Source organism: Littorina saxatilis, linkage group LG13 (assembly GCF_037325665.1).
Source record: "Littorina saxatilis isolate snail1 linkage group LG13, US_GU_Lsax_2.0, whole genome shotgun sequence".
Taxonomy (NCBI): Eukaryota; Metazoa; Mollusca; class Gastropoda; order Littorinimorpha; family Littorinidae; genus Littorina; species Littorina saxatilis.
Genome location: NC_090257.1, coordinates 10,839,467 through 10,859,999, shown reverse-complemented (window position 1 = coordinate 10,859,999; position 20,533 = coordinate 10,839,467). Strand labels below are relative to the sequence as shown.

Here is a 20,533-nt window from a genome sequence, read left to right as displayed (position 1 = left end):
GCCTCTGACCAAATCCTATTGACCGAATGCCTACTGGCCGAATGCCTTTTAATTGAATGCCTACTGGCAGAATACCTACTGACCTATAAACTATATATATGTGTGTGTGTGTGTTTTCTGTTAGGTTTTAACTGAATGAGAGTGATAACTTGTGTGAATAATTATGTCATTGTGTAAGTGTGTGTGTGCACACGCGTGATTGCAACCTTACATCGCGAATAATCGTAAATAGTAACACACACTCACACCTACAAACACACAATCACACACACACACACACACACACACACACACACACACACACACACACACACACACACACACACACACACACACACACACACACACACACACACACACACACACCATGGAAGCTATAATAACAATACTTTTTATCTTCAACAGGTTGTTCCATTGACACCAATCAACACAGCTAATGATAAAAGGATCCATGCATTCATGGGTCGATCCATAGCACTGATCTGCACTAGCTGTACACTAGTCAGTCAGGCTCAATTCCAGACCACAATTAATGGTTTGAACCACCAGCAAGTCAAGCAGAAGATGATTCTCAAGGAACATATAAGTGAACAAACTTTTATCATGGGCGTTCTGATCTTCTAGAATATACTGTACCAATTGAGTGTGTGACTTTGTGTGGCAAGCGTGGCCTGCCTTTGATGACCAGGGTGCAGTGAAGTGGTAATTACTGCAGAATATATATGTCGTATCCATTCTGTACAATTTGCGCATTATGTACAATGAGCAGCATATCTTGCACTTTGTATACAATGAGCAACAAGTTTTGCTCATTGTATACAATGAGCAAAACTGTTGCCCATTGTAAACATTGAGCAAGACCATAAAGTTGCACATTGTATACAATGTGCACCGAGTGAGCAAGATTGTTGAATGGCGTTCAAGCTACACTGATAATGAATCATAGTGAATGGTTGAATGGAATATGTGAGCAAAGTGTTCAAATAACGATGTTTGTTATGTTTAAGCATTGTTTTAATTTCAGTTCGCTAAAACTATACAGTGCATTAGGAATTTAATTATTGTAAATTAATTAAACAATAAAAACAAATACAACAAATAATGTTGTTTCAACACACGCACACACACATAACATTCGTTCATAATAACGCTCACATTGTCATGTCATTGCTAATGAGAGCGTCGTTTTCACCGCCTTTCACGCTTTTGCTAATAACGCTCATGTTTTCATGTCACGCTAAAACATTGAAACAACGACAACAACGTACCACAGAGGTCACCTGCTTCTTTTTTAAGCATGATGGTTCTTGCATTTAGCAGATCGGGGGTGGCAATGAGAAGTACATTGAAGCCGAGCTTTGAAGCATTTGCATTTGTTTGTTGTGCATACTCCGAGGCAGTTACATTTAGCGTAGCCTTGGCCGTGTCCACGGCTGGTTGCGATGGCGGCCTCTCTGACTGATTTCGTCTTGTTCCGGTTTTCTTCTGGAATGTCATCTTGGGTGAATAACCTGCTCTCGTTGATTTCGAACTGGTTTCGACTGAATTCCGAGTTTCAGTTGTCGAACTCTTTCCGTCATGGTGGTAAGGTCTTCCTGTGTGAACCACTTCACATGGCCAACACTTTGACGTTGCACTTCTGCATCAAACTTAGTTCGATTTTGATCCATGGTGGTCGCGTTCCATCGCCGGGCAGACTGACACTGACACCGAAACTAAAATACTGAAAGAAAGAGAGTGGACAGACAATCCAAACAATTTCAAACACGAGTTCGGTTCAGTCCTATTTGGTCAAAATCGCACGTAGTTTGCAAGATCGTTATTTGAACCCTTTACTCACAAATAGAAAAATTGTGAAAGGCGGTGAAAACGACGCTCTCATTAGCTGACGTTGTTGTTTCTATCTCTTACTTTTAGCATGACATGACAATGTGAGCGTTATTATAAACGAATGTTATGTGTGTGTGCGTGTGTTGAAACAACATTAATTGTTGTATTTGTTTTTATTGTTTAATTAAAGGGGCAGTCAACAGGTTGCTGTCGTTTCATGTTTTCGGGCCAAAAAGAGATTGCTTACTCTTTATTCTTTACTCTAGGTAAATGTAACAAAACATATATTTAAAAAAAAAGAAAAGACTTTGAATATTTTTTTGAAAAAATTGTTTTGGATTTTTCGTTCCATTCTTTTTTTTTATCACATGCACGCCAGTTCAAAACGCCGAAAGCAAAAAAAAAAAAAAACGCATGCATATTGGTCAAATTTGAAGCGAGTTACGGCCGTTTTAAAATAAAAAATATGACGTCCTTCTACTTCCACTACAAAGTTAAATGTTATTTCCAGCCAAACTAACAGCGCTATCGATGTGCGGTTTCACTAAAGTGGTTCCTATACATCAAAGAATTTTTTAAAACAAAGTTGTTTTTAGCTGTTTTCTGCCCTTTTAATTTACAATAATTAAATTCTTAATACACTGTTTAGTTTTAGCGAAATGAGAATTAAAACAACGCTTAAACATAACAAACATCGTTATTTGAACACTTTACCATTCACTATGATTCATATATCAGTGTAGCTTGAACGTCATTCAACAATCTTGCTCACTCGGTGCACATTGTATACAATGTGCAACTTTATGGTCTTGCTCATTGTATACAATGGGCAACAGTTTTGCTCATTGTATACAATGAGCAAAACTTGTTGCTCATTGTATACAATGAGCACGATATGCTGCTCATTGTACATAATGCGCAAATTTTACAGAATGGATACGACATATATATAGGCTGACAGGATGGGAGTACAAGGTCTGTGGCAGCTGCTTCATCCCGCAGGAAAACCTGTTTCACCCTCTTCGCTGGAAGGCAAAGTTCTTGCTGTTGGTATCCTTTTTGGTAAAAAATGTGCAGGTGGTTGCAAATGTTTTTGTGCTGACAATGGATGTAAACGTTGAAGACTTTTTGGCGTGTGTGTGTATAAGTATCATTGTGTGTGTGTGTGTGTGGCTTTATTTATGTGGGTGTTTTTTCAAAGTTAAGGGGTTACACAAATTCTTTTTGAACAAATTGAAATTGTGGTGATGTACAGTGTATTACATGTAGACTAGACTAACTTTGTAAAACTACTATTAACCCTACCTTCTCTTTTTTTTCATGTGTTAATTATTTAGGTTTTAATTTCAGATTCAAGGTTTATTGGAATTTAATTCGACTCAAGACAGAATGACCTTTTTCTGTTTCTTTATTCTGATTCTGAAATGGCCGTTCACAGTTTACTGAGCATGAAACAGAAAGAAGTATGTCTTCAGTCAAAGTTCAGTAATGACAGTGATTTGGTAAAGTTAAAAGTTTGACCTACTTCCTACTTGTATGGCGAAATGCAGTTTAAAGGGTATAAATCACAGCACATAAAATAAAAACCTTAACCAGCTTGAGATATCAGCATATGGCTGCACCAGACGATGAAGGGGATGCGTGACAAGGACGGCAACCCACTGCCAAACGCACATCTTCAGGGTCTCTTCTCCAGGGTCTGCAAGCTGCTCTTTTACCGCATCCGGCCCGTCTTCGTTTTCGATGGTGGGGTGCCGGCTTTGAAGAAGAAGACACTGGTAAGTTTGGGGCTTGAGGGATTGCAGCCAATGCAGGTGATCCTATCTATCTTATTACACCCCCGGTATAGGGGTGTGTATAGGTTTCACTCGATGTGTTTGTGTGTTTGTGGCGGTGTTTGTGTTCGCAAGTAGATCTCAAGAATGAACGGACCGATCGTCACCAAACTTGGTGAACAGGTTCTATACATTCCTGAGACAGTCCTTACAAAAATTGGGACCAGTCAAACACACGGTTAGGGAGTTATTGGTGGATTAAAATTATACAACGACCTATAGACGGACACCCCCGTTGGTCAAAGGGAAATAACCATTCTCACTGCCACCAACTGAGAAGGTTATTTCCCTTGACGGGGGTGTTTTTCCTATCAGAGGAATTTCTTGTTTTGCTTGTTTCTTCATATAAATGAGGTTTTTGTTTTGGGTATTTTTAAGTGGGATAAGAAAAACTTTATTTTGTTTTGTGCTTTTTAAACATAAAAAGGGGGTGGGGGGGGGGGGGGGGGGGGTGGGGAATAAAGAACTAAAGTTAAAAAAAATCAAACAGACAAAACTTTATGAACAAAAGAAACAAAAACAGGCTGAGAAGAAAAACTAGGCCCACTCCTTAAGTGTAAACTTCATTCTCTCTCTCTCTCTCTCTCTCTCTCTCTCTCTCTCTCTCTCTCTCTCTCTCTCTCTCTCTCTCTCTCTCTCTCTCTCTCTCTCTCTCTCTCTTCTCTCTCTCTCTCACACACTCAGTCTCTCTCTCTCTCTCTCTCTCTCTCTCTCTCTCTCTCTCTCTCTCTCTCTCTCTTATATATTTCATTTGTACGAGTATATTCACGCACAGTAAGATATTAGATGAACCCAAACATCTATAACACTTCATGCTGTAATCTAATTTCAGGCTGCTCGCAGAGAGCGTAAGGAGAACATCGACAAGGAGAAGGGGCACACAAGTCAGAAGATTCTGCAGAACCTGTTGAAGAGCCACGCTGTGAAGGGTGTGACAGGGGACAGAACTGAGCACATCAGTCTTCCTGCGAAGCCTGGCGCCGAGGCTGACATCTACCAGTTGCCTCCCTTGCCTGAAGTGGACAAAGGGTTGGTTTCTTGGGCTTTTTTGGTTTTTAATCTCTGTCTCTTTCTTTCGTTCTATTCATTTTCTATGTCTCTGTGTCTCATACAGTTCTAATTTATTAATCAAAAAACAAGAGTTGTAGGTTATTGGAATGTGTAATTATTGACAAAACAAAAGGTTACATGAGTGTTTGTCTGTCTGTCTACCCAACAGACCACTGGGTTGACGTACTTTATCCTACATACGTGAGAGAGACACCCGTGAGATAATAATCGTTCAAATCACACGTGTGTATATCATGTAAATGAGGTCATGTCAAGCAAGTCTGGCAGGGACCTGTTTTTCCACTGCTTATGATGCCAAAGTCACCGAGACAAACGTCATTATAGAAACACAAATTGCGCTCGCTAATTACCCTCGATGAATCTTTAGAACTAACACGTCATGCCACACTTTCAGAGTGACGTTTCTTTGCTTTGACGTAATAGATTGCGCGAGGCTTTAGAAGAGATCGAGGTTCTAAAACAAGCGTCTTCAATTTAGCTGCCCCGAATGCAGGACATTTTCAGTAAAATACACGCAAGTACAGTATGTAGGATAAACAGAATACTACATGGCTTGCTGTTCCGTACCAGATTTACACTCGTTGCTTTTTCAAATAGTGAACAGCTCGCTTTCGCTCGCAGTTCAATATTTAAAAAAACAACTCGTGTAAATCTGGTACGACACAGCAAGCCATGTAGTATTCTCTATGTAAATGTTACATATTGGTTTTGTCAGTAATGTTCCAATTACCTACAATTCTTGTGTTTTGATTCTGAATTTTGCAATGTAATCAGTCTATCTGTTTTTGGAGTTCTAATTAATTATCAATGTCAAACTGACAATGTTAATGTACATTTATATACATATATGCGTGGCATGGCTGCACATGATTGTGTTTTGAACTGCTTGAGAATATCTCATTGTTGCCAGTTTGTCGCTGTAGCCATACGTTCAAGTGCTCATTTTAAACATTATATGCAATTGAAATGTTATGTGCAGGTCAAAAGATCCAGTAGAAAATGGTGCTGCTTGGGAATGGGAGGCCGAGGAAGACCTGTTTGACCATCACAGAAATCTTGTCCATTCTTATCAGGTAAAATTGTCAAGCACAAATTTGCTGTGAAATCAGAGATATTGTTAACTGAAAAATGACTGTCTTTGATGTGGGTTTAGAATGCTGTGAAAAAAGGGATTCTACAGACTGAAGCGTTAACTTTCCATCACTGTCATTAAAAAAACCAAAATTCTCCACCTGGGACAAAGCAGAATTATTAGGTCAAAATCTGTTTGCGAAAAACAACGTACATCAGTACTTGCACTCAAATTACTGAGGTTCATAGACGCTGTCTCTTTGTTAATACCTTTTTTTATTTACCTTCTTGCATTGATGGAATTTGTTAGCAGATCTGTGTAAAGCGCTTTTTCTGTCAGTCTTAAAGTGGGTGATTGAGTTTTTAAAACATATTAAAGACCCATTTTTGGTGACAAATTTCAAACATTTCTCCATTTTGTGACCCCCTGTTCCCGGGAGTATAACACCACCACCCCCCCCCCCCCCCCCCAAACCCTTCCCAAAGTAAGCTTTTTTATTTTTACCCCAGTTCAATCTCTCTTACTGTCAAAACTAATTTTATCTCTGTTTTCCAGGATGACTTTCAGAATTTGGATGACATTGACTTTGACTCGAAGGAATTCAAGTCCTTGCCGGCGGAGATCCGTCATGAGATCCTGATGGAGATGAAGGAGCAGAGAAGAGAGAACGCTTTGGCTCGCATCGCAATCATGCCAGAGGTAAGCAGATTGGCTCATTCTTTTCTTTGAGACGCTGTGCAAATTTGAGTGCATAAATGCATTTATTGTAAGGAAATGGTTGTGTTTTTGTCTTGAAATGTTATTTTAATTTCTGCGTGTAAAAACGCAAGTGTTTGATGCATGTATACTTTGAATAATACTGTCAGGACTTCTCTGAGAATAATCATGAAAAGTTATGCTGCTGCTGAACATGCAGACGAAACAGACAGGCTGAAGAAAACTTTGTTGTGTTCTTTGTTTACAAATTTGCTTTTAAAATGGATTTGTAATCTTTACTTCTTCTTCTTCTTCGTGGATTTTTACATGTATGACCATTTTTACCCCGCTACTCACTGATTCAGGCAGCCATACGCCGCTCTCAGGGGAATAATCTTTACTGATTCGGTTACAGGAGTCGAAAGATTTCTCAGACTACCAGCTCAAGAAACTGATCAAGCAGAGCAGGCTGACGGGAAAAATTGAATCCCTCCGCAAAGAAATGAACCAGCAAGTATCAGGGGACATAACCTATGCCTTGGGAGACGACTATTACGGCGAAGTGGTTGAGGCGCAGCGGGTCGTGTCGGAAGACGCAGCGCACTACATCCTGATCAAGGGTCTCACACGCAAGCAACAAGATGCTGAGGCAGAACGATACAAAGCTAGGAAACTGTTGAAAGAGGAAAGGGAATCAGAGAGAAATCTTGACAAAAAGAAGATGGTGCTTGAAACTGTAGAGGAAGAGATTCCAGATGAAGAACTAGTTGCGAATGTCGATGAGTGGGAAAAAAGTGTTGTTGACGAGCAAACAGCAGCAGGAGGGAAGATTGTATCAGATGATGAAATGAGTGATGAAGACAAGGGGAAAAGTCGAAGAGAGAGGAGAGGAAAATCCTTGATGACGAGGAGTGGACTACGCAGTGTTGCCAAAAAGGGCAGAGGCAGGAAGACATCTGCCAGAAGACCCGTCATTTCAGACAATGAGGAAGATGAGGATATTGTTGATGTGTCAGAAGAGACAAAGACAAGTACTTCTTCAATCACAGACTGTATAAAGAAGGAGCCGTGTGAAGAGACAGAAATTACGGAACTGATCTCAAAAGATAGCAGTTGCAACAACAACGACCTGCACAATAAGGATGAGGAAGGGAATGGGCAAAACAGACCGTCAGATTTCAAAATTGAGAAAACTGATTCACCACTTACTGATGAAAAGGAAGGATATCATTCTACTGATGATAGGTGCAAGCTTCTGGAGAGCAGGAGTACAGATTCAGGAAATAGCCATTCACCCGATGAAGGGAAAACAGATTTTGCAGAAGAGGAGAGGGAGTTAGCAGAAACCAGAAACAGACTGTTGACAGAAGAGGAAGACTTGCTCAAAGCCAAAGAGGAAAAGATGGCTGCTTTGATGAAATCATTGGAGAAGAGAACGCAGGTCACAAAATCATCGCTGGCTGAGAGAAAACCTTCCGTAGAGGAACCCTCAGTAGATGATACGAGAGAAAAACTGATACATCAGGAGGAAGAACTGATGAAAGAGAAAGAAGCCAAAATGGCAGCCCTTCTCAAATCTTTGGAAAGACGCAAGCAACTTCAGTCAAAGTCAAATCCAATGGCTGTGAATTCTGATGAAAGAACAAACTCAGAATTTGTGCCTGAAAGGAGGGAAAATGCAAGAAATTGTGATCCAGACAAACTAGATTCTGAAGATGAAACACAGAAGCCTGAAGCCGGGCAAGATTCTCGTGGATTTTTGGAAGATGTTGTGGAACTAGAAAAGCGAACTGTTCTGAGAAAATCCAAAAGGCAGCAGCTGAAAAATGCGTCCTCATCAGAACCAAAGTCTTCATCGTCGTTGTCATCAACCAAGTCCTCAGCATTTCCTTCACTGACAGTAAACTACCTTGAGGATGTCGAATCTATGCTGGAACCAGACTCAAATGGAACAGCTGAATCCAACAAGGCTCATGCAGAAACAAACATGAACAACACTTCAGAAACAAGAGAAAAAACACAGCCAAACTTGGCAACTAAAAACACTAAAGACTTTGATACAGAAGAAGTGGAGGAAACAAAGTTCTTTAGTCGTACTAAAGTTATGGAAAAAAGTGAAGGTTGTAAGAATCCTGAGGGGATATTTGTGACTGCAGATAGCGTGTTAGCTAAAGAGTCTGCAAGTTCTCTGAGAGCGCCTAAGAGAAAACCAACGGGAAAGCTGGAGGAGCAGACTGTGGAAAAGAAAGTAAATACCGCACCCCCTCCTGTGATAGCTGCTCAGAATGAAGAGGAGGACTCAGAAGGTAAGGATTTGTGTGTGTAGGTGGGGGGAGGGGGGAGGGTTCACAGTTTGTCTGTGAATGTGTTAGCGCTAATGTGTCTGACCTCCCTGCCTGCATGTTTGTGTTTTTGTCTCCCTGTCTTTTATTTTGTCCGTATATTTATTTGTCTTTATGTCTATTTTTTTGTATCATTCTGTCTTAAAGGCATATTAACTCGATGAATATACACGCTAATTGCTTTACCAACAGCTGGAGACATGCTAAATTAAGTTCCCTGCAAAATATTGTGGTCTAGGACCCCTTAAATGTTGAGATATTTGAATTTTTATTTTGATCTAGATCGTCCTATTTATAGATTTGCCAACAGAGGGAACGTTGACGCAAGGGAAATAACTCCGCGTCTTTGTTGACATCCTCACTTTTTCAGAGGCTAGAACAAGCTGTAATGCATGTATATGGTCCGCGCATTGCGACATATCGTCATTATATGGCCTTATGATGCATTTGACATCGATTGTGGGCAAACTACACTTTGTAAACACGGGAGCGCGTACATATGCCTTTAACCTGTCTGTCAGTCTCCTAATCAAGAAAAATTTAGATTATCTGAAAGAAGGTAAAATTTGTACAAACTCTAGCCAGTTATTTCAGAATACTGTACATAATCATTGACCCCAGACCTGTTTACCCTTACGATTTTGGCGTAATTTATTACGATTTTCTGCAAAAAATACGCCATTCCGCTATCCGTGTCAAGACTACGATTTTCATAAATAAAAAAAATGTAAAAAAAAAAAATAAAAAAAAATATTTTATTTTTATTTTTTTTATCAATTCACATGTTTGGCATTGTTTTTTTCAATGGCAAAATGGGGTGAAAAAGCACAGCACTGAACAGAGATCATGTCTGTCTGATGAGACGCTGGAGAGCCTTATTCTAGGGGTGAAGTCTCGCCCTCACTCATTCGGCAAGCGCAAGTACAGTAGAGAAGCGCTTGACACACTGAAAAAGGCCTACTATGAGCAAAAGAAAAAGAATCAGTGATGCATGTGCTTTTGATGTGATCTTCTTTGAAATTATGATGACTACAAAAACTGACTGATGTGTTTTGTTTGTGAATGATGGATATATGTGCATGATTGCGTTTCGCAGACACAGTTGTCATGTGCGTTGTAATTGGCGACAAATGCTAGATGATTACTATTTTTGTGCCAGGATTACTATTTTTGGGGCTGAGCATTACTCCAAAACACTTATGAGGGTAAACAGGTCTGTGACCCTGGTTTTTCTTACATGCGTACATTGACCTTTTTTTTAAAACTTTTTTTCAGATGAGGGCTTCATGGAAATCACCATCGATCCTTCCAGAGCGCCAGACGATGATCTTTTCCCGGCCAGCATGTTTGTCACAGGAACAGATGCAATTGGCACAAAACAGCCTCAGAGTACTCGCTTCACCCCACTGGAAGCAAAAGGTTCCAGCGATGAAAATGAAGATGGTGAAGATGATGAAGAAGATAACAAGATCGATCAGACAGATGGAGAGGAGAGCGCAAGTGATGATGAAAGAGTACATTCTCCAGATATCAACCAAGAAGCCGGCATAGAAGTTGACTCAGATGTCCCTCAGTCTGGTAGTAAGATTACTAGGTCTCGTTCTGAAGAGGCGGCAGACCCTATCAAGGAAAGCCATGGAAACGGGTCTACAAGAATTGTTCGACATGAAAGTTTCAATTCAGAAGTGTCCATCCCTTCATTCGGGGAGGAGTCAGAAGCTGGCACAGAGCCTAGAGACGTTTCTGTTGAATTTGCAAAAGATGAAGAGATCCGCAACTTTACGAAAGGAGTCAACTCTCTGGTGAGCATTTGTTTTGAGTGGTTGTTTATTTTTACGTCTGTCTGTGTGTGTGTATGTGCATATGTTTATGTGTGTGTTCATGTTTGTCTGTGTGTTTGTCAGGCGAGAATGAATGTAAGAAATCATGTTTGCACCATGACAGTCTGTTCACATGTCTACAGTTGTGTTTTTGAAGGCTTTATTCCGTTCTGCTGCATATGCAGTTTGTAAAACATGTCCTACATTAACAACAGCTGCTTGTTTCTTTCTTTCTTTCTTTCTTTTCTTTCTTTTCAACGTTTTATTTGTCATTTGGCAACCTTTTGTTTGAGCAGGAAATTAAGACTTCTTTTTTATGAGTTCAAATGTTCATAGCAGAATCCAACCTTATTGTCTGTCTTTCCTCAGGGTGACCTCTATGACCTTCAACGAGGCCTTGCAGCTGAGCGACAGGCCTTGACGTCAGAAATGGGACGGCAAGCCAGGCTTGGAAAATCCATCACGGAGCAGATTAATCTAGAGGCTCAGGTATGAGTTTTCTGGTACTTTGTCTGTGACTGTGTTTACCATTTCAATCTCTGTGTGTATGTGTGTGTGTGTGTGTGTGTGTGTGTGTGTGTGTGTGTGGCCATGCATGCATTTGTTTTTGTCTGTTTATCTCTGTCTGTTTTGCCTGTGTGTGTGCTCAAGTGTGTGTGTGTGTGTGTGTGTATGTGTGTGTGTGTGTGTGTGTGTGTGTGTGTGTGTGTGTGTGTGTGTGTGTGTGGCCATGCATGCAATTGGTCTGTGTGTCTGTGTGTGTGCTCGTGTATAATTGTGAGACATAATACTTGCTATTGGTAACGATATCTTAATTGCTGACTGTCTTGCTGGCTTTCTTTCTTTTTTTTGTTTTTGTTACTTTGTGTGATTGCACACCTATTCCAAGCCTAAAGCGCGAGTCTTATAAATTTCAAAACCGTATGCAATCATGACCTTGACCGGTTTGTATTGATATTGACATTAGTGCTGACTTTCACATTTTTCTACACGGACTGTTGCAGCTGTTTGGTGTACCTTACAAGGTGAGTCCCATGGAGGCAGAGTCATTGTGCACATGACCTTGACTCGTTTGTACTGACTTTGACATATGGGGTAATTTTTTGTGCAGAAATTGTTGCTGCTGTGTGATGTGCCTTATGTGGTGAGTCCCATGGAGGCAGAGTTTGTGTGCACATGACCTTGACCTGTTTGTACTGACCTTGACACCTGGGCCTCTTTCTGCAGGAACTCTTGCAGCTGTTTGGTGTGCCTTACCTGGTGAGTCCCATGGAGGCAGAAAGTCATTGTGCACATGACCTTGACCTGTTTGTAATGACCTTGATATCCTTTTCTGCAGGAACTCTTGCAGCTGTTTGGTGTGCCTTATGTGGTGAGCCCGATGGAAGCAGAGTCTCAGTGCGCACAACTGGAGTTGTTGGGTCTCGCACAAGGAACCATAACCGACGACAGTGACTCCTGGCTGTTTGGCGCCTCTAACATCTACAAGAACTTCTTCAACCAGAGCAAATACGTGGAGTACTACTCTGCCAACGCCATATATCAAAGATTCTGTGAGTACTTTTTGCAGTGTGGCACATCAGAGTGAGTGCTACTGTGTGCTTTTTGTGTGTGCTTGTTTTGTTGAGTTGTTAGTTTTTTTTCTCATGAAAATTGAAAGACTTCAAAGAGTTTGAAACTAAAACTGGCTGAAGCACATGGAAGTAGACAGATATTAACCCTTACACTGGTGCAATTCCGTAACACATGTTACATAGCCACTGGTGAATTTACAGAAAGAAAAATAAAGAAAAACGGTCATATAGGTTTTCGCATCCATGGGAGGTAATCGGAACCGACCAAACAGACTGAGCCAGTAGCGCGACATATGTCGTGACAACCACGTGACAGTATACATAACGTAGCGCGACATATGTCGCGACAACCAGCATAAGGGTTAAAAAGTAAAGACTGCATTTGATTTGTTTGTATGTCATTGCGAGGTTGGGAAGAGGCGGTGATGAAGCAATTGTGTGAGGTTTAGGCGATTTAAAGGTTGGGAACGTTAATGTTGGAAGCAAGAAAACATTCCTCCTATCTTATACACTCTAATGTTACATGGGGCTGGTCGGTAACTGGGTCAGCAGCACACTGGCTTTGTAATCGTCGTCACTGTTAGTGTGAGGTTGAGGCCCAAGTATGGTGGGGAATTCTTCTGTATTTCCCAGAATCAGCATTTAGTGCAGACACTGAGGGGATTGAATCATACAACCCTTATGTGCAAGAGCACGCAAAATATTACAGATTTCAAGTTTCCAGCGGAAGTCTGGGGATTTGGAAACAAACTGATACCCAGCAGGCACATTCTTGAAGAAGGCATTATGCTGCTGAAGTGGCAGGGTAAATAATTGTGTGGCATGCAAAACTATCACCATAGGGTGACCCTGAAAGTGAAAAACTCAGGAACGCAGAAAAAGAAGAACACTGTAACAGTGTAAGAAAATCAACTCTGACTTTATCAGCAGACTCTGAACAGCGTGGATTTTTCTTGGGGAAAAAAAGGACACTAATGCCAATGACAGTGTCGCGACATGTGAATTCCACAGCTTGACTAAGTGTAATAATTTTTCTCAATGCAACTAGCCAACTTGTTTTCTTTTGACAGGTCTGGATCGGCGGAAGCTGATCAACATTGCACTGCTGTGCGGCAGCGACTACACACCAGGGATAGCCGGGGTGGGGCCCGTCAGAGCCATGGAGGTGCTGGCTGAGTTCCCTGGAGATGGGCTGGAGGGACTCAGAGCGTTCAGGTGTGTCAATGAGTACGGTCAATGAGTATTATATAAAGACATGTGAACTACAGGGTGACCCCCCCAAAAAAGTACCCTAACAAAACGTCATAAATTGAACAAGAAGAACACTGCCACCAGGAAGCCAGAACAGATCACTGGCCACAAGGTGCCATACTGCAGGAGCAACTCTGGGGCACCAAAGACTCCCTGATCCTGACCACTAGCTTTATTCAAGCTACAAAACTTGAAGTCTGACCTGAGGCCAAAAATCCTGGAACGCCGAAGAAGAAGAAGAAGAACAAAAATAAAGCAATCTTCATAAAATTTATTTACACACACAAGTAGCCTCTGCATGATTTGCACAGAAAATTTTAGCGTTCTAGCTTGTCTTTCAGGAAAGTTATGCTCATTCTACAGAACATGCTCCAAATGGCCTCCACCGGATTTAAATCCCCCAGATTTCTATCTTTGGGGGTTCCTGAAAGACAACGTCTACAGGAACAACCCACAGACAATCACAGAACTCAAGAGAGCCATCACAACAACCATTCGCGGAATCTCGCGACAGGAGTGTGTGCGGGTGATTGATAACTTTGCGCGGCGAGTTCAAGTTTGCCTGCAGCGGCGCGGAGGCCATTTGGAGCATGTTCTGTAGAATGAGCATAACTTTCCTGAAAGACAAGCTAGAACGCTAAAATTTTCTGTGCAAATAATGCAGAGGCTACTTGTGTGTGTACATACATGTTATGAAGATTGCTTTATTTTTGTTCAATTTATGACGTTTTGTTTGGGTGCTCTTTTTTGGGGGGGTCACCCTGTACTAGAAACTAAAGTTTTGATTTTACAGTACAGTGAAAGTACAGTGGAACCTCTCCTTTGAGATCTCCAAAAATCTGAGAAAATCAGATCTTAAAAAGGAGGGAGTCTTCTTCTTCTTCTGCATTCGTGGGCTAAAACTCCCAGGTACACTCGTGTTTTTTGCACGAGTGGAATTTTACAAGTATGACTGTTTTTTACCCCGCCATTTAGGCAGCCATACCCCATTTTCGGAGGAAGCATGCTGGGTATTTTCATGTTTCTATAACCCACCGAACTCTGACATGGATTACAGGATCTTTTTCGTGCGCACTTGGTCTTGTGCTTGTGTGTGTACACACGGGGGTGTTCGGACACCGAGGAGAGTCTGCACACAAAGTTGACTCTGAGTCTAAATAAATTTCTCGCCGAACGTGGGGACGAACTCACGCTGACAGCGGCCAACTGGATACAAATCCAGCGCGCTACCGACTGAGCTACATCCCCGCCCCGGAGGGAGTCTTAAATCGGGGGGTCTTAAAAAGGGGGGGGGTTGTGCCACTGTATTGTAAAGACATGAACTTCTAGAAATAAAAATTTGAATTTTCTGTGACTCCTTTGATGGCAGTAATAAAAGTATATGCACGATAAACATATTATTATTAATCAGCTTAATGCCTCTGGTCTCTTGTAGTTATCATCATAAAAAATGAATTTACATTGGAAATCGTGTGTCGACTACACTATACTTATAATAAAATGCAAGTGCGATGACCAGAACTGGGAACCCATACGATTTCACCGTATTTTGTACGCATGATTGTCTAGAATACGATCAGTACGGTCAGTGGATGATAAATACGACGAGAAAAATTCCTAGGCTACTTTTCTTCACAAACGCACCCCGAAGCCGATCCAGTATTTTGACACATGATTACAGTTTTTGTCAGTAAACATTGAAAGAAGCATTTGTTTTAAATGTTTCGGTAAACTTAATTTACTGTGCGAAGGACGCATGCGAAGCATGTTTGAATCATAGATGTTAAATGCTGTGTGGAGTACGCTCATTTTTCTGAAAATACACAAGTTTGTTTGAGAATACTCCAAGTGCAAAACAGGGGTTCCCAGATCTGGATGACACTTATAATCGTCTTTGTTTCTTGTGAAGGCTGCAAAGACAATATATGTAGGTTGAACATGTACCATAAGAAATTTGGTTTTTGCAATGTTCTGAATTCACCCCATATTCTTTAATGGTGAGAATGAACATTTTCACAGAAGAGGGACTGAAAATGTTTATTTTTTTAGCTTTGCAATGACTTCTATTGCCTGCTACGATTGTGTATGAGCAAGAACAAGACAGAAATTAAAAGAGAGACAAAGACTCGAACAGGTAATCAAAGTAGAAACTTGAAAAAGGATAGATAAGTCTTAGCTGTCATCTGCATTTTTTCTTTCCTTTTCAGGGAATGGTGGGAAGACGCCAAGGATGGAATTTTGCCTCGCAATCAAGGCAAGGTCAGAAACAAGTTGCGGAATCTGGAGCTTCATGAAGGTAGGCTAATTTTCATTTATCAAGCGTTTGAATTGTCTGCCCTTTCTCATTAGCGGAGCACAGAAGAAACTTTGCATTGCATACGTGCTGTCCGGGATAGGTGTTATTTCCACCAGTTTAAGATAAGAAATCACTCAGTAAACTCATTTTGCACTACTTCAAATTTAATCATTTGAGAATATGCGTGAAAGTTTGAAGTCAAACGCATTGTTAATATGAAATTAATATGTAAGCGCCTAGGGCTATATCTAGATTAGGCGCATAAAAATGATCACAATAATAATAATAATTGTGTCTGTTTGGTGTGAACGTACCACAGACAGTTCCACTTTGAACCAACAGTACCCTGTCTAAAGGCGTGTTTCCTCTGGCAGGTTTTCCGAGTCGTCAGGTGGTGGAGGCCTACCTTCACCCGTCCGTCGACGAGTCTGAGGATGGCTTTACCTGGAGAATGCCTGACGTCGAGCGCCTCCAACAGTATCCTTGGAAACAACAACAATGACAACAACAACTACTACTACAACAATACCACCACAACAACTACAACAACAACACAACAACAAATTTATTTTATTTCTTTTCTTTCTTCGTTTACTGGTTTAGTTGTCAGTGTTTTAGACGGGCACAAACATGGTTTGCCTTTCTTGTGGAAGGTTCGGTGTTGGACTTTCAGCCACCCCTGGTGTGGGATAAGGGTGGAGTTGTTTTTTTAATCTCCCAGGTCAACTTTTGTACAGACCTGCAAGTGCCTTATCTCCCTTTGTGTGTACATGCAAGTGCAAGACCAAGTACCCCCAGAAAAGATCCTGTAATCCATGTCAGAGTTCGTTGGGTGATAGAAACACACAAAAAAACAGTATGTATTCATCGGAGTTGGAGTATGACTGCCTAAATGGTGGGGAAAAAACGGCTGTACATGTATAAGCCCATTCATTCCTATGAGTCTGGGTGGGAGTTGCAGCTCACGAATGCAGAAGAAGAAGGTTTTAGGTTTGGTGTTTTTAACTTTAAAAAAAATAATAAAGTGGTACCTGTGATGTCAATCAATCAATCAATATGAGGCTTATATCGCGCGTATTCCGTGGGTACAGTTCTAAGCGCAGGGATTTATTTTTTTAATTTTTTTATTTATTTATTTTTATTTTTTATTTTATGCAATTTATATCGCGCACATATTCAAGGCGCAGGGATTTATTTATGCCGTGTGAGATGGAATTTTTTTTACACAATACATCACGTATTTACATCGGCCAGCAGATCGCAGCCATTTCGGCGCATATCCTACTTTTCACGGCCTATTATTCCAAGTCACACGGGTATTTTGGTGGACATTTTTATCTATGCCTATACAATTTTGCCAGGAAAGACCCTTTTGTCAATCGTGGGATCTTTAACGTGCACACCCCAATGTAGTGTACACGAAGGGACCTCGGTTTTTCGTCTGATGTGAGGCCCCTCTGACGTGAGTACACCTTCCATGAAAGGAAGCCACCTTTTCTTCATCTGACTATTATCATTACCAAACTATACCTGTTATTAAAGGCCACCTGCAATGCAGGGACACTTTAGGCTGTCCAGAGGCAGGTGTTCTTTCATCACAGGTACCACTGTAACCGTAAAAGTAACCGAAGTAGCTGTTGATTGTGAAAGTGAAATGACCTTGCTTGTATTAAGAATGTCTGCAGAAAGGCAAACCCGCTGTGCTTTTATTTCCTTGACCCAATCTACAGATACGCCAAGAAAAAGTTTGGCTGGACAAGACAGAAAGCTGACGAGGCGCTAGAACCCATGATGAAGGAACTCACCAAGAAAATGGTCAGAAATCTCTCTGGTTTTTCTCTCTGTCTGTCTCTCTTTCTCTCTGTCTCTTTCTGTCTGCCTCTCAGTTGCCCACTTTTACACTTTCAAAAAGATCAACTGATGAACTTCAAATCTGGAAATGCCCCCTCCCCCCTCCTTCCCTCCTCCCCTCCTCCCCTCTTTCCCCTCTTTTCAAGACCTTCTTCTTCTTCTTCTGCGTTCGTGGGCTGAAACTCCCACGTACACTCGTGTTTTTTGCACGAGTGGAATTTTACGTGTATGACCGTTTTTTACCCCGCCATTTAGGCAGCCATACGCCGTTTTCGGAGGAAGCATGCTGGGTATTTTCGTGTTTCTATCACCCACCAAACTCTGACATGGATTACAGGATCTTTTTCGTGCGCACTTGGTCTTGTGCTTGCGTGTACACACGAGGGGTGTTCGGACACCGAGGAGAGTCTGGACACAAAGTTGACTCTGAGAAATAAATCTCTCGCCGAACGTGGGGACGAACTGACGCTGACAGCGGCCAACTAGATACAAATCCAGCGCGCTACCGACTGAGCTACATCCCCGCCCTTCAAGACCTTCAAAAACCTAAGAACATCAGCTCTGAAAGGAGAGAATGTTTTGAAAAGGGAGGTACATCTACAGACATGAAATGCAAATCTGGAAACATAGGGCTAGTGAAGGAAGGTAGTCTAAAAACGTGGGGTCTAAAAAAGGAGGTTCCGCTGTACATTATCAGGGGTGGGACTTTTTACCGCGAATCCGCGGATTTCCGCGGACACAGACACAACTGACGAGTTCTGCTGGAGTAATCTATTTTTCCGCGTCCCATTTCATCACAGTATCTAAAACTTGTTGACTGAATGATATGGAGAGAAGTGAAGATGGAACAGACGGAGAGAAGTGAAGATGGAACAGAACACTGGAGGCTTGAGAGTTAAATTGTGCCGACTGAAAACTCCTGATAACTTAACTAATAGTCATTTTGAGCTTCAATGCTTTGAATCATACTATTGCCAGTATTGGAGTAAGTATGCGCCATTACAATGTTACAATTGTTGTGTGAAAGTGTGTTTTTTGTTTGTTTGGGTGTTGTTGTTTTTTGTGGGTTTTTTTGGGGGGGAGTGAGGAGAATGTTTTTTTTTACCTGATCCAAATGAGTTGAATTTTAGTCTCAGAATGCCCCAGATTGCACAGATTTTAATGTACAATTTAAAAAAAATCGGGGGGGAAAAATCCGAACCCCCCATAAAAAAGGGATTTCCTCTTTTTTCATCACAAGAGAGTCCCACCCCTGATTATAAATGACTAACAGCATTTGTTTGATTTCACAGACGCAGGGCAGAATCCACAGTTACTTTCAACCGGAGAACTTCCTGCCTCCAAAACAAGTTCAAAGCAAGAGACTCCAGGCAGCGTTGGACAAATTCCAAGGCAGAGGCGACTCTGAATCTGAATCCGAGTCTGAGTCTGCTTCCCAGTCTGAGTCTGAAGAGTCTGATCCACCTTTGCCTGAACTTGGAGAGAGTGTCATCGACAAAGCCAACCAGATTCTGTCAGGATCCACAAGGGGTAGAGGTCGAGGGTCAAGAGGTCGAGGTGGGAAGAGGGGAGGTAAATCAGCAGGGCAGGAGGTCAAAGTTCAAGGCGGGAGAGGAAGGGGAGGTGGACAAGATCCGCAGCAAAGAGAGGTCGTAGGTCAAAGAGGGAGAGGAGGGAAACCACAGGCCAAGGTCCAAAAACAGACAAGAAAGGGGAGTAAGTCTGAAACGGAGAAATCCCCAGTTAGAACGCAGCGTGTGAGAGGGAGGGGGCGGGGGGCGGCACACATTCCCACGGCGGTCTCCAGACCAGCACAGCCCAGACAAGCTCTGCTCAGGGACGAGGTCAGTCTCTCAGAAAGCAGTTCCAGTGATGAAGACTCGGATGAACCGCAAACCAAAAAGCAGAAAATTCACCAAGGGCGACCTGTTTCGCATCCGCACACCAAACAAGATTCTGGGTCAGTGGCTGCAAAATCTACAGTTGCTAAGCAAAAAGGTTTGACACCTTTGACAACAACTAAAAGCATAAAGAAAAAGCCTGGAGGACCAAATGTTAAAAAAGTGGCTCCCGCCAAATACAGACCTGCGCCTGCGAAGCAGAAGGCTAAGGGGGAAGTTTTCAGCTGTGGCGCAAAAGCGCTGTCAGCCACAGGGGATCAGGCTGCTTTAAGAGATGCTTTGGGAGGTGACCTTGACCCCACAACAATGACCCTTGATGACCTTGGCAGTGATTTTAGTGATGATTGAGAAACAGAATGTTGAATAGTGTTTCTGTGCCTTTTATTCTTCTCAGGCAGCTGCAAGAAAGTGATATTTTGTATTGAAATGAAATGAATGAAGCTCATTAAAAAAATTGTACATTGTACGTTGTTTTGTTTTTTTGCATGGTTTACGTGTACGTACTTTACTCCCCGTCATAAAAAAAAATAGACAAATGTGTTTGTGTACAGATCTTGGTGATGAGGTCGTTTGTGTTAAAACCACTGATATCACAAAACAGGCCGTTCATTCCCCAACTATACAAGAGGTAGTACAGTATCTGTACAGTAGACAGGCATGGGAATTGTCCGCCGAAAGGCAAATTTCCGCCGAATTTTTTTTTGTTCCGCCGAAAAAGCAAAAATGTCCGCCGAAAAAATAAATGGGGGAGGCAAAAATCGTTCTGAAAACTGAATTTAATGGCAAACTTGGAGCTCAGATGACACCAAATTGCACAATTTGGGTTCTTTGGAGAACAATTTTAACGGGGAGGAATGCCCCCGGACCCCCCTAGTAAGGCTAGGCGCTTTGCGCCTTCGACTTTGATATTACTTATACATTTTCAGCCTTTTTTACTTTTTTCAATTCCCATGCCTGAGTAGAACATAAAACATAAACTCACACCCAAAATCAA

General features: G+C 41.7%; 1 protein-coding gene across 1 annotated transcript; it reads left to right on the top strand.

The window, feature by feature from the left end:
- Nucleotides 1-2,766: 2,766 nt before the first annotated feature.
- LOC138983577 (DNA excision repair protein ERCC-5 homolog) lies at nt 2,767-20,050 on the top strand. Its single transcript, XM_070356852.1, has 14 exons — nt 2,767-2,880; nt 3,433-3,608; nt 4,498-4,694; nt 5,716-5,809; nt 6,364-6,507; nt 6,920-8,810; nt 10,122-10,648; nt 11,036-11,155; nt 12,006-12,219; nt 13,311-13,455; nt 15,699-15,787; nt 16,162-16,264; nt 17,518-17,602; nt 18,931-20,050. Exons 1-14 carry the CDS (start codon nt 2,793-2,795, stop codon nt 19,885-19,887), a joined length of 4,830 nt encoding a protein of 1,609 aa, XP_070212953.1. The 5' UTR covers nt 2,767-2,792; the 3' UTR covers nt 19,888-20,050.
- The last annotated feature ends 483 nt before the right edge of the window (nt 20,051-20,533 follow it).